At 35.6% G+C, this 14055-nt stretch overlaps 1 protein-coding gene across 1 annotated transcript in view; it reads right to left on the reverse strand.

Annotated features, from left to right (window-relative positions):
- Window positions 1–14055, reverse strand: part of LOC140447402 (uncharacterized) — a 31436-nt gene that overhangs the window by 12199 nt on the left and 5182 nt on the right. Inside the window, exon 3 of the mRNA XM_072540034.1 lies at window positions 5414–5600. Coding sequence (XP_072396135.1) covers window positions 5414–5600 — 187 coding nt within the window. The remainder of the gene's footprint in view (window positions 1–5413; window positions 5601–14055) is intronic.

Here is a 14055-nt window from a genome sequence, read left to right on the forward strand (position 1 = left end):
TTCTTAAAAAAAAAAGTAAAAAGCATAAAAATTCAATTTTTTTATTCGTTTTAAGCTTTTTGTCATCAAGTCCGCAAAAATTATTCTATTGCTGTTATTTTTTCAATTAAGGTAGTCAATTGACTACCTTAATAAATAGTTTATACTGCGCTTGAATTCTTTCATTACTTTTTGAAAAAAATTGTCGTCAGCCATGTCCCAAAATGGGAACGTTGGCATCATTGAGTACATAATATACCCTAATAAATTATGTTGTTTATGTTAGCTCGTAAATTTTCAAGGGCAATAACGATTAGGGCAATGGCCTTTCGAGTAATAATAAAAATTTAGGAATAACAAATACTCGATCAGAGCTGTTCAAGAAGGACACGTGTGCACTTAACTTTTTTTCTGTATGCATTGTTTACGCTGAGAAAATTAGAATGGATACAGAAACATTTTTTGGGCAAGTTTAGAAAAATAATTTTTCAATTGGGGTCTAATTCATCAGTTTTTCTTAAGTCTTCCTTCTTTCTTGAAGTAAGTACATAACTAAAAATAAAAATCTATTGGTTCAGTTTCTTTTGATACATATATCTTCATATTTTTTACTAAGAGCACAGAAGGCTTTTTAGAAAAAAACAAAATATGTAAAATAAGACAGTCTTATTTTACATGTACCGTTCTCTTGAACCATGTTTCTTAGATATTTCATTGTTTAAGGAAATCCGTACGCCGACACAGACTATTACAGGATGCTTTGGAAGATGTGGAAACCTCAATATCCTCTGACAATGATGTTGTAATACTTCCTCCCATTTCAGAAGACCGAGATATTGATAGTGACGAGGACATTCTTGAGGACCAGATTTTGGACGTGGTTGACATGTCAATAGAGGTTTCTGGGGAGGTAGAAATTCATGATGGTGATACCGAATCAGATGACGAAGGAGAATCAGTTAGAAGTCAAGCACCACAAAAATGGAGGAAATCTGAAAAAATGGCAATCCAGCAAGAAGCCCAAGATCCACCTAAAGTAGGAGCCGAGCATATGGGTAAAACGGAGTTTGAAATATTCTCTTTGTTTTTTACTCCAGAAATTATTAGTTTTATACGCAATCAAAGCGAAACTTACGCTCGAAGGCAAAATTTTCATAATTTTACAGTTTCTGATGAAGATATTCGTCAGTTTATTGGCTTGCTCCTGATTAGCGGATATCATAATCTACCCGGTGAAAATGACTACTAGTCAACGGCGGATGACATGCAGGCTCTAATTTTTCCGAAAACAAGGAGCCATGAAAAATTCAGAACAATAGAAAGATATTTTCACGTTTGTGGCAACTCTAATTTAGCTAACTCAAAAGTAGCTAAAGTTTTACCACTTTTCGAAAAATTAAAAATTAATATTCAGCAGTTTGGAGTTTTTCATAAACATGTAAGCATTGATTAATCAATGGTTCCATATCACGGCCATCACTTGGCTAAAATGTTTATAAAAAATAAACCAATTAGATTCGGATTCAAACTATGGATGCTCTGTGGAAATGATGGATATCCATATAACTTTGAAATTTACTGCGGAAAATCGGGAAATCAATCAAACTCCCTTAGGAACTCGAGTTGTAAATAATATGTTAGAAATTCTGCAAAATACGAACAGATATGTTGTATATTTTGATAATTTTTTCACCAGCTACTCCCTTCTGAAATCTTTATCAGAAAATGGTCTACGGGCTTGTGGTACAGTTCGAGAAAATAGCATCAACAAATGTCCGTTAGTTTCATCATCAACCATCAAAAAACAAGATCGAGTGACCTATGATTACAAATCAGATGGCGATGTTATTTGTGTCAATTGGAATGACAATGCTCCTGTAATCATCATCATCCTCAATCAGCCCTGAGTTGTCCATTGTTGAACATAGGCCTCCTCTAGACTTTTCCATCTGCTTCTGTTCTGCGCCTCTGCTATCCAATTGGTCACGATTCTTTTGAGGTCGTCGGTCCATCGCGTTGGGGGTCTTCCTCGGCTTCGCTTGTCAGCCCGTGGTCTTCACTCAAGCAATTTTTTTGTCCAACTGTCGTCTTTCATTCTTGCAACATGTCCTGCCCATCTCCATTTTTGCCTTGTAATATGTTCGATAATATCTTCCACTCCGGTTCGTCTACGAACTTCCTCGTTTCTTATTCTATTTCTTAAGCTTATTCCAAGCATTGATCTCTCCATCTTTCGTTGTGTCCTTCTCAATTTTTCGGCTGATGTTTTTGTGAGAGTTAAGGTTTCTGCTCCGTATGTGAGGACTGGTAGAACGCACTGGTTAAAAGCTTTTCTTTTTAAATGGATCGGTATATTTGTTTTAAATACGTCTCTCATTTTTCCGAATGCAGCCCAACCCAGACTTATTCTTCTGAGTAGCAAATACACATATTTTTCCACAAGTTCTATGTTCGACTTTTCGATTTCTATTAGCTCATTGGGGACGAGATTGGTCATCATTTTTGTTTTTCCATAGTTTATTTTTAAACCGACTTTCTGGGTTACTTGCTGTAGTTGTTGTAGCATAACTCTGGCTTCTCCTAAGTTGTCTGTTATGAGAACAATATCATCGGCATATCTGAGATGATTGAATATCTTTCCATCGATGCTAATACCCTTTGATTCCCAATCTAGCCGTTTAAATGCGTACTCCATAACTGTTATAAATAGTTTTGGCGACAAGGTATCTCCCTGCCGCACCCCTCTGCCAATTTTTATCTTCTCAGTCATGCAATGGAGGTTAACGGTTGTTGTCTCATTTTCGTATATATTTCGAATAATATTTGCATACCTGTGATCTATTCTGCATTCTGATAGTGCTTTTAAGATAGCAACTGTTTCGACCGTATCAAATGCTTTGTGGAAGTCGACAAAGATAAGAGCAAGGGGTCTGTTATATTCGATAGACTTTTCAACTAGAGTTTTAAGGCATTGCAAATGGTCGTTTGTTCCGTGTCCCGCTCGAAATCCTGCCTGTTCTTCTGATTGATAGAAATCGAGTTTTGCTTCTAATCTGTTTGTCAGTATTCGAGTAAAGAGCTTGTATAGGTGGTTAAGCAAACTAATTGGCCTATAGTTTTCGAGATCTGATTTATCCCCTTTTTTGTGAAGGAGGATTGTAACCGAATTCTTCCATTTACTTGGAATGTTTTCACTATGCAGACATAGATTAAAAAGTGTTTGGATTCGGGACATCAAAAGTGGACCTCTTAGTTTAATTGTCTCAATGACTACACCATCTTCCCCCGGAGCTCTATTATTTTTCATATTTTTGAGGGCATGTTGAATTTCCTCTCGTGATATATCTGGTATATCCTCCAATCCTACATTATGTACCTTTTGTATTGGTTGTTCGATGAGCTCTGGAATAACTTGACTTTTATATAATGTTTCATAGAAACTTTCCACTATATGTAATATGCTTGGTTTATCTGAGATAATATTTACATTTTTGTCTTTAAGTTGGAAGATTTCTTTTTTGCCATTTTCCATTTTTCTTCTCAATGCTTTCATGCTTTTGTTGTCTTCTATAGTTTTTATAATTTTCTCGTTGTTGTATTTTCTAATATCCCGTCTGATGGCTTTAGAGATTTCTTTATTGATGCTGTTTATATCTTGCGAGTCAACATTTCCTTGACTTCTCAGCATTCTACGGTCTTCCATTTTTTGTTTCGTTTCTTTACTAATTTTTTGTTCTTTTCCATGTTTAGGGCCAAATTTTTCCTGAGCTTGTGTTAATGTATCTACTATTTCTTCGTTTAGGTTATTTACGTCTTCTCTTGTTGTATTTCTGAGTAAGTTACTGGTGATATATTTTTCAAAGTCAAGTTCATTCGTTGGGCGCATCCAAGGTTTGAATTTTTTACTTTTTGCTCCTGTAATAGTCGCAAGTAATTATTTTGTAGTAACCCCTGTTCAAAATACAACCAGAAGAGTGAAGTCTGAACATAAAAAAGATGTAACTCAACCAATTTGACAAGACAATATAACATTGGAATAGGTGGTGTTGACCTTTTTGATCGTTTAGCTGCTTCTTATCGTCCCCGACTTAGATAAAAAAAATGGTGATGGAACTTGTTTGCTCATGCATTGAATTTGGCGGTTGTGGCAGCTTTTCGCTTTTTTCAACATGTGAATGCAGGAACAAATATAACACAACTTGAGTTTCGCAGAAACGTTGCCCTAGAACTTGTAAAAGCAGGATCAGGTCAAAGAAAAAGAAAAGGCGGTCCATCTGCCCCTGTTCTAAGCGACATAAAATTTGACGGGATAAATCACATTCCCGAGGGCACTAGCCAAGGGCGTTGTGTTGTGTGCTATAACAATACTATACTAAAATTCAATAAGCTATGCAGGAGACGTAAACATTAGCAGGTATAGGCCTCTAACAGGATCGCATTTAGTTTTAGAACAATCTTTTCGTTTGGTCAAAAGTATTAACTTGTAAAATACGAAATTTATATTTTTAATTTTGCAAAAATTCGAGACAAACATCTTGATTGTTTTTAGTTGATATCTGACAATAGGAACCATTCATACAGGGCGAGAAAAACCAAGAAATTATTTTTTATCTCAAAAACGACCAACAAATTTTATTTACCTAGAGGGTGTTCTCAAAAAGTTGTTTGTACGATTCGACAAATTGTCTCTATTGCAAAACGGTTAGTTTTTTGCAATAAAATACAAAGTGATTCATAATTTGTTGAGTTCGGCGTAAATATATGGCAGAGATCGAGATATCGGCTACTTGTAAACATTATTCGGATAAACTAGATATTATGTCACTAGCATCAACGCTTATAACAAGTGGTTCAACATGTGTTTCAATTATGTTGTCCAGCCGCCATATTTCCTTTTCTACTTTTTCTTGAACATCTAAGATGCCGTTCTTCCATATTTCTGGTGTATCTTTCTGGATCTTAATAATATACTGTTACTATCGGAACGAGCAGATAAATTTTGAACGACAATTAAAACTTTAACAATTAAAATACAATTTTATCGTTGTTTACACGCCCTGCATCGCTTATTGAAATTTAGTATAGACTTCATGCAGTAAATGTGAAAAGCGACTTCCTAAAAATGAATGTTTCGACCAATTTCATACACCTAATAAATAATTGTTTTGTATTTTATCTTATTTTTACTTCTACTACTGGACCATATGTTGTGCCCATCAAATTATTAAAATTCGTTGATGAAGATGTTATGAATATTAAACTAATGACACACAATTTGAGTTTAGAAATGGTATGGCCACAAGAGATGCTTCGTTTGATTTGAATGTGTGAAAGGAAAGATCATTATTTTTTCTTCTGTAAAGAAGTGAAAGAAATAAGATAAATGTAATTTTCTCTTATAATTTACCAAGCCAACGTTCAACTCAAGACTTACCTGATTAAAAATGCCATGAAGTCTGGGCGCAGGTTTAGCTTCTTGACTTGTAACAGTTCTGATTTGCGTAATAATAGGCACATTTTGTTTAATCTCCCAGTCGTCGGAGCTTTCTTCGAAAGGTTTCAAATCCACCCTTAAGGACAGACAAGGTTCAGTGTTGCTTGCCACCGAGGCATTGTGGGCTCTGAAAAAAGAAACAGTTTTTTTGAAGCGAAACTTGTATACTGGCATTGTATTACTTTTTGCTCTAAATTTTTATGACATATCTCGTTTTAAAATAATTATTATTGACATATCTCGTTTTAAAATAATTTCATATAAATACAATTATTATTTTTAAACATCTTATTTAGTTTAAGTATATAATAATTAAATTTACTAGGAATGATATTTATATTTTATTACTATTCTAAAACAATTTTTAATTGAAGGTGATTAATTGGCACCATCGCACTTAAAGCAACGAAATCATATTCGTTGCAGAGGCGTACCAAAATAAAATTTTAATTATTTATTTAAACACATAAGTAATTACGTAAAAATTAAATCTAAGAACGATATAATTATTAAATTATCATGTGTCTTTTGACAGGTATCTTATAGTTGTCTAACAAAATAAAGTAAAATTTAATTGTTATTATAGAGTGCAGCATTTGTAAATTTCTTGAAATCCCCTCGTATATGTATTAAATTGAAATCCCCTCATATATGCATTATAATAACGAAGAATTTTTTCCATGTTTCTGAGTTCGTATCTTTTAAGTTAAAATACCCGAAATATATTTCAATTCCTTCTTAGGTCGGCTCGAGTTAATATAAACCATCTTAGAGTTTTTATTTATTTCGCAGCTGAGTATGTTCCTCGATATTTCTTTGTTCAAACCGCCCAATACTGCGTTTTCAAATTAATAATTTGCGTCTTAATTCCAGTTTATACGTTTTGTTTATACAAAGATTGTGCGAATGAATTTTAAAGATAATTTTATTTATTTCATCACTCTCGCTGGGTGATGAAATAAGGGTTTGATACATAAACTTAAATCATTCATGCCTAAACAATATTCAAATATATTACAATCATATCTAGCGAACAGACATTTTAGAGTTAAACAAGAAGATGCATACACTGATCTCAAGGTTATTGAAGCAGGTGTTCCACAAGGGAGTGTATTGGGTCCAGTCCTATACCTAATATACACGTGTGATATACCTGAACTAGAAGACGACACCATAAATACCTTCGCAGATGACACTGCTGTCTTAGCGGTAAGTGACACCGTCGAAGAAGCTACAGAAAAACTACAAAATTCAATAAATAAAATCCATGAATGAACCAAAAAATGGAAAATTAAGCTGAATGAAAATAAATCAGTACATATAAATTTTACCAATAAGAGAATTAATAATATTCCAATTCGAATAAATGATGTCCAAATGCCTATTGCAACATCAGCAAAGTACTTGGGGATCACTCTTGATGCGAAACTTCGCTGGAAAGCTCACGTGAAGAAGAAAAGAGAAGAACTAGGCATCCGCTACAAGAAATTGTATTGGTTAATGGGAAGACATTCCTCTCTATCCATAAATAATAAACTCCTAATCTATAAACAAATACTGAGACCAGTATGGACCTATGGCTGCCAACTCTGGGGCTGTGCCAAGCCTAGTAACATCAAAGTAATCCAGATATTCCAGAATAAAGTGCTGAGGAACATCGTAGATGCGCCTTGGTACGTTAGGAACAACGACCTCCACCGGGACCTCAAGATAGAAGACGTCAATCAGATAATCAAGAAATTTACAGGGAGCCATGAACAACCGACTCCATCATCATGTAAACGTCGAGGCTATCCAGCTCCTCGACAATACGAAACTAGAGAGAAGGCTCAAAAGAACAAAGCCTTTTGAACTGGTATAATGAGTGAGTGAAAAGCAGAGTAAAGTGTTGTGCGAGTATGCATGCTAAATTTAATGCTAGTTATTAGAAATAATAGGAAAGATACTAATGAGTAGACACCTAATTTTAAGATTTAATAAGTAATTTAAGTTAGAAACAAATTGATAATTGGTGTTACTGACCAGATTTTAATGTAAGTACACTTCTGTGTCTTTAGTAAAAAAAAAGCCCTCGCTGGAGCTGCGGTCAAGAGTGATAGGCTTCAGCGTTATGTCTAAATTCACGTCGAATTTGTAGTTTTCTTTTTTTTTGTCCCTTTTCAGGGAAATCTTCGTCTTACGTTATGGAAAACAATTTTAGTAGCAGTTAATCGTAGCAAATTAATGTGTATGCCGTCTAATTCTACCTGTTCCTGTTTTTTAAGAGGCAAAGCCACAAGTTTTGTGTTCAGTGCCGGCTTCGGCCTCAAATGGTCGGTCCAATTCGCAGTGTGAGATGCAGTCCTTATGTATTTAATCGTGTCCAGAGAGTTCAACCTCAAATAGATGTAATTTACCAGAATTTTAGAGTTCAGCCCCAGTTATGGATTCAGAAATTTAATGTGTGATTAAGTGAAATCCACGTAACTTTTGTTTAAATTTTAAAGTAAAGACAGACATTTTTTTTAAATAATATTTTGCTTTCGTTAGAATTTAAAAAATTGTAATATTTAAAATTGTAAATTTTAGAGTTTGACTTTAGCTGTCAATTTATTTGTTCAGCTTTTTTTTTTAATTTAATGTTAACTTATGACAGCTCGTTTTATTATTTTTGATATTAATTTGTTTTGTTTTAAAAAAAAAGGTTAACCTCCATGTAATAATAGTTTTGAAAGTTTTTGTAGCAATTTCCCATTGTAAACAGATAGGACACATGTGAGTTTTTCTTTATATTTTTGTACTTGGTAACTATTGATATAGTAATTTTGTATTGTCTTATTTTTTTAACTAACCCTTTTTTGAGTTTCATTTGAAAAATATATGTTTTTCATTTTTAATAATTATTTCTATAGTTACAACTAGCTGTTGTAATGGTTATAATTAGGCACCTCGAAGTGGCTCCCTTTTTAAATTACTAGAGGTATTTCCTGTTTCTTTTTGTTTTGTTTGTCCCAAGAGATTCATGACCTTTTGTTTCATTTTTCTGTAGTTGCCCCAATCCAACCCCCTTGTCATTTACTTATCCACGACCCCAGCTCTCCTAACAAACCCTGAGTGCCGTTCGCACAAGTATCAATTATTTTGCTTGCCCTATCTCCGCCCCAATAATTTCAGTCCCCAATTTTCTACCCCTAATAGTAATACCCCATGTGGTAGGCAAAATATTTCGTTACAAGAGTACCTAATGCAGTAATTAAAAAAGCAGAAAACTTTGCAAAATACTTAAGCTGGACATTCACGTTCCGACTTGCGGTCCCACTTAGTAGGACTACTAGTTGGATATTCGTCTCCACTCACGCTCCGACTTGCTATTCAACTAGCGGTCCAACTTCAGTTCTAGTTTGTTTTCACGACGGTGTACATCGCTTAACCAAAAAATGGGGGCAAAAACCCATTCATATAGACGATACTGTGAAACAATCAATTCGAAGAAAAGTTCATTCATTGTATTTACAAAAAAAGATTCCTACTTGGGATAAACTTTTAGTAGACATTAATGAAGACGAATATTTGCCAAACATTAAAAGAGATAAATTGTGGAAAACTTTACGTGAATTAGGAGTCGTTTATGAGAATAACAATAGAAAATCTGCGCTCATAGAGGAAGAATGGGATTATTTGTTGGGGAGGCAATATTTAAGGAAATTTGAAAATTAAGGAGAGAATGCAAAAATATTTTTTATTTAGATGAAACATGGATAAATGAAGAGTATTTTGCAAAAAAAAGTTTGGCAAGATAAACTGGTTACAAATGCTCGTCAGGCATTGATAGAAGGTTTGTAAACGGGCTTAAAATTTCCAAATGGAAGGTCGCCGTTTAATTATCACTCATATTGGAGGAGCTAAAGGATTTGTTGATGGAGGCTTGCTAGATTTTATTTTTATTTCAAATTCTACGAAGGACTACCATGAAGAAATGACTGCTCATATTTTTGAGGAATATTTCAGTCAAATGATAGATTTATTACCAACCAATTCTGTAATTGAGTTTATTAAGGCTATATACTGGAACCAGAAAGCAGTAGTAAAGGTGAACGATATAGAAACAAATAATATACCGATTGCGAGAGGGGTCAGGCAAGGATGCGTCTTGTCTCCGACGCTTTTCAATGTGTACTCACAGGTCATATTCAGAAGAGCCTTATGGGAAAGAAACGAGGGAATAAGAATTGGTGAAGAAATCATAAACACCATGAGATTTGCAGATGACACGGTAATTATGGCTGAGAGTATAGAAGAACTACAAACTTTACTAGATGCAATAAATAGTGAATGCATTCAAATGGGACTTGACATCAACACAGATAAGACCAAACTTATGATAGTATCAAGGAGTCCAATAAATAATGAACAACTAACCCTTGGTCGACAGCAAATAGAGAGAGTGACAAAATATAAATATCTGGGAGCTTACATCAACACAGAATTAGATCCAAACCAAGAGATCAGGGTACGAATAGAAATGGCAAGGGCAGCGTTCTTAAAATTCAAGAAATTGTTCTGTGACACAAATCTGAATACTGAGCTGAGACTGAGGTTTGTTGAATGTTACGTCTGGTCCCAACTATTGTACGGGGTAGTAACATGGACGTTAAAAAACGCAAATAGTTAAGAAGCTTGAAGCCTTTGAACTTTGGATATACCGGAGAATGTTGAGAATTCCATGGACTGACAAGGTCTTCTTTTTCTTCTTCTTCTCGTAGCACTACAACCCGGGGTGGGTTTTGGCTGACTGCATAACTTGCTTCCATCTTGAACGGTCGTCCATAATAGTTGGGTCAGTGGGCAGTCCCATTATTCTTAGATCTGACCATATATTGTCTCTCCATCGCATTCGTGGACGTCCTAAGGGTCTTCTTCCTGTGGGGGCTTCCTCCCATAATAATTTGGCAAGGCGGTTATTAGGGAGTCTATGGACATGGCCAGCCCATCTAAGACGTTGGGATTTAATCTCTTGGACTATATCGCTCGCTCTATACATCTGCTTGACCTCAGCATTTGTTCTGATTCGGTATTGGTTGCTATTAATGTCGTGATAAGGCCCAAAAATTCTTCTGAGGATTTTCCTCTCAAAACATCTAAGTAAGACAGGGTCACCAATGAGGAAGTGCTGAGAAGGATGGGTCGAGACAAAAAATTGTTGACCTTGGACACATACTGAGGAATGATAAATATAGTCTTCTGCAGGTCATCATGCAGGGTAGAGTCGATGGCAAAAAGGGAATAGGTAGAAAGAGGAAGTCATGGCTGCGAAATATTCGAGACTGGACAAACATGACTGTAGACGAATTATTCCACGTTGCAAAAGACAGAGAAACTTTTAGAAATGTGGTCGTCAACATCCGTTAATGGAGACGGCATAGAAAGAAGAAGAAGAATTCTGTAATAGTCATGAACAATGCCAGTTACCATTCAAGATTAAAGAAACCGTTACTTAACACTAAATGGAGAGAGCAAGAACTCTTGGATTGGCTAATAACCAAAGAAATAGTAGTGCTAGCAGAAGGTTTACTGAAAAAAGAGTTATTGCAGCTATGCAAATAATATTCACCAAAATTTAAGAAGTATAGTGTAGATGAAATAGCAAAAGAACATGGAGTTAGTGTTACGATTAACACCTTATCACTGTGAACTTAGCCAAATAGAACTAATCTGGGCTCAAATGAAGGGATATGTCGCGAGAAATAATACTACATTTAAACTTCAAGATGTTTGTCAACTATTATCTGACTCCATATCATCAAAAGTTCATCTGACAATTGGCAAATGGCAAAAAGCGTAAGACGTGTCATAGCAGAGGAAGAAACATTCTGGAAATTCGATTATGTTAATAGAGGAAACAATGACGATGGTGCCTCCTTTTATGATGATGATGAACTTTATTTAGGTTGTAACGAATATGTTGTCTACCACATACAGTATTATTATAGGGGGTTGAAAATTGGGGACAGAAATTATTGGGGTAGAGATAGGGCAAGCAAAATAAACGAAACTCGCTCGATAAAAACGCTTGATAAAAATAGAGGTAGTTTAATAAAATATGTCGAAAGTGTGGGCTAATAACGTTCATCAGCACCCATTCCAGAGTGGTCCGCATCTTCAACTTTTTTCTTTTCTCTTCTATAATTAGTCCGTAAGGAGTTTATGTTTTTAACAATTGCCAAAATTTAACGTGCCAAAGACATGGCTGATTTTGGTATTCTTGAATAAACTCTTCCAATAATTCACGGTTAATCTTTTTGAGATGACTAGTCATGACGAAAATTACTCAAATGCTACATCACAAAGCAACACAACGGACGCCAACTTGTTCACGCTTGAAAATCTTGGGTACACACGTACCGTTTTGCTTGCGCAAGCACGCTTAATTCAAGCATGCATAATTAAGATCCTTTCAATCCTCAAGCCGCCTATACAATCACAAAGCTTGCAGCAGTTGCAGCACATTTCCCTACAGACACTCAAGCGTGCTTGTACAAAAAGAATGAACAAGCATGCTGGTCAAGCTTATTATACATGTGTGTCTGTAGCCGCCTTTAGCCACATTTTTGAAGCAGTGTATTTTGTGTATGTCGAGTGAATCATTCATTAGATAAACTTTGTTTTAATGTGCAGTATACAGTAACACGAATAGTATGAGTCAATGGCAGTTAAATTCCTATTTACTATAATTATCATATTTTTCTACATCCTTGTGTATTACTTAAAATTCACCCTATCTGCCTACTGATGTTCTAGTACTTTTCATGAATAGTAATTACTTTCTTTATCGTAAAATGATATTAACTATTTATAGCACAAAAACGTATGTATCAACTCAATACATTTCATTTGTATTTACAGAATAAAATGAATAAAAAAATATGTAAACAAATACGTTTTACCGAAATTTTTATGAAATAAAACCTTTTAATTTACTAGGTTTTTATTAAAATTATTTTAAGCAAAAAATTCTTATATATAAAAAGTTGCTAAATACCCCCAGAGGGGTCCGCAAATTAATCTCGCTAGATCTATATTATGAGGTAGATCAGTCCTCATTTTCTTTATTAAATTTTCTTAATTATTTTTCTCTGCAGTTTTCTATCTCTGATTTTTTTCTCTCCGTTGCCTTACACCCACCCAGTTAAAGTGATTTGTTACGTCTTGTATCCATATAGATCTTAGTCTTATCACCAAGAGGGAAGGAAGGGCCTGCAATAATACGGCCACTTATCCATTCCAATGGTGCCTTATAGAGGGATTTTGACCAGTCAATTCGAACTGCCCTCTGCATAGATTCCATCTTTGGTGGATTATCGATATTTCTTACATCAGTGATAAAATAAAAACACATTTTTTAATGTGAAAATATTTCAGCCAACGATTCTAAGTTCGTAGAACGGGAGCAGATACCCGGCAAAGGGCTCCCAGGGTACAGGAGACCTTATATGGGAGCCGGAGTAAGACTACTGACTGATGACTTCCATCGTTGTCTGGTTGTTGTTTTTCTGTTGGTTGTTTCTCTTTGTGGTTGGTTTTGTTGTCCTGTTTTAGGTGGGACACCTCTTCAGGACGTGGTTTGTTTTTGTTTGGTGTCTTCATGTGTCGCTGCATTGTGCTTACCGGTGGTACGCGTCGGTGGCTGTAGTCATGCGGAGGAGGTGGTGTACAGGGTGGCCAGAGGTGAAAGGGTTTTGAACTAAAACGGTCATTTTCAAAAATTTATTAGTAAAAGTTATATAGTTATGAATTTAAACTGAATTTAATTAGTAAATATATAAATGTTATGAATCGCGGAGAGAACAACTGTGGCTGTAGCCTCAACAATAACCTCAACAGTATAATTGTGCAATAGGATCGGGAAACTACAGAAAACCGATCCCTCCCTGTCCGTAACAAAGCTCGAAGTGAGCTATTTAATAGTTACGGCGAAAATAGAGTGGAGTTGCCTCCAGGATATCAATGCATTCATCAAGGAGTTCGTTGTAGGCAAGGGTCAGCAATTTAGTGAGTAGGAATGGTAGTTTGCGTTTGGGGTGTCTGTTGAATACATTACCAAAGACTGAGCAAGTAGTTTTAATGATATTTTGGACTCTGAAGTTTTGGCCACAGATGGTTTTGATTGTACACATAACTCCAGCTCAGAGAGGAGAGCCTCTCATTGATGGGCTGGATATTCGACAGTTGATGTATGAGGGCGTAGGGGTAGTCGTACCGTTTGTTGTTTACTCTACGCAGGATTTCCCGTTCCAATCCCAGCAGTTGTTGTGTAAGGCGGTGACTGAACATGGCATAAAGATTTGCTCTATATTTAATCACCGGCCTGATAAATATTTTGTACGTGTGTATAAGTGTACGTGAGTGTGTCCGTCCGAATTTACCACAGAGGGCATCGAGTAAACCGACTCTTCTCCTCATCCTGTTACAGGTTGCATTCAGATCGGCACTCCAGTTTACTGTTTCTGTGAAAACCACACCGATATACTCAATCTGGTTACGGAGCTCGAGTCTATCGCCCCAAAGTCTGAGGTCGATTCTTGCGGCTAAATTGTGTGTAGTGT

The sequence above is a fragment of the Diabrotica undecimpunctata genome, chromosome 8 (assembly GCF_040954645.1).
Source record: "Diabrotica undecimpunctata isolate CICGRU chromosome 8, icDiaUnde3, whole genome shotgun sequence".
Lineage (NCBI taxonomy): Eukaryota > Metazoa > Arthropoda > Insecta > Coleoptera > Chrysomelidae > Diabrotica > Diabrotica undecimpunctata.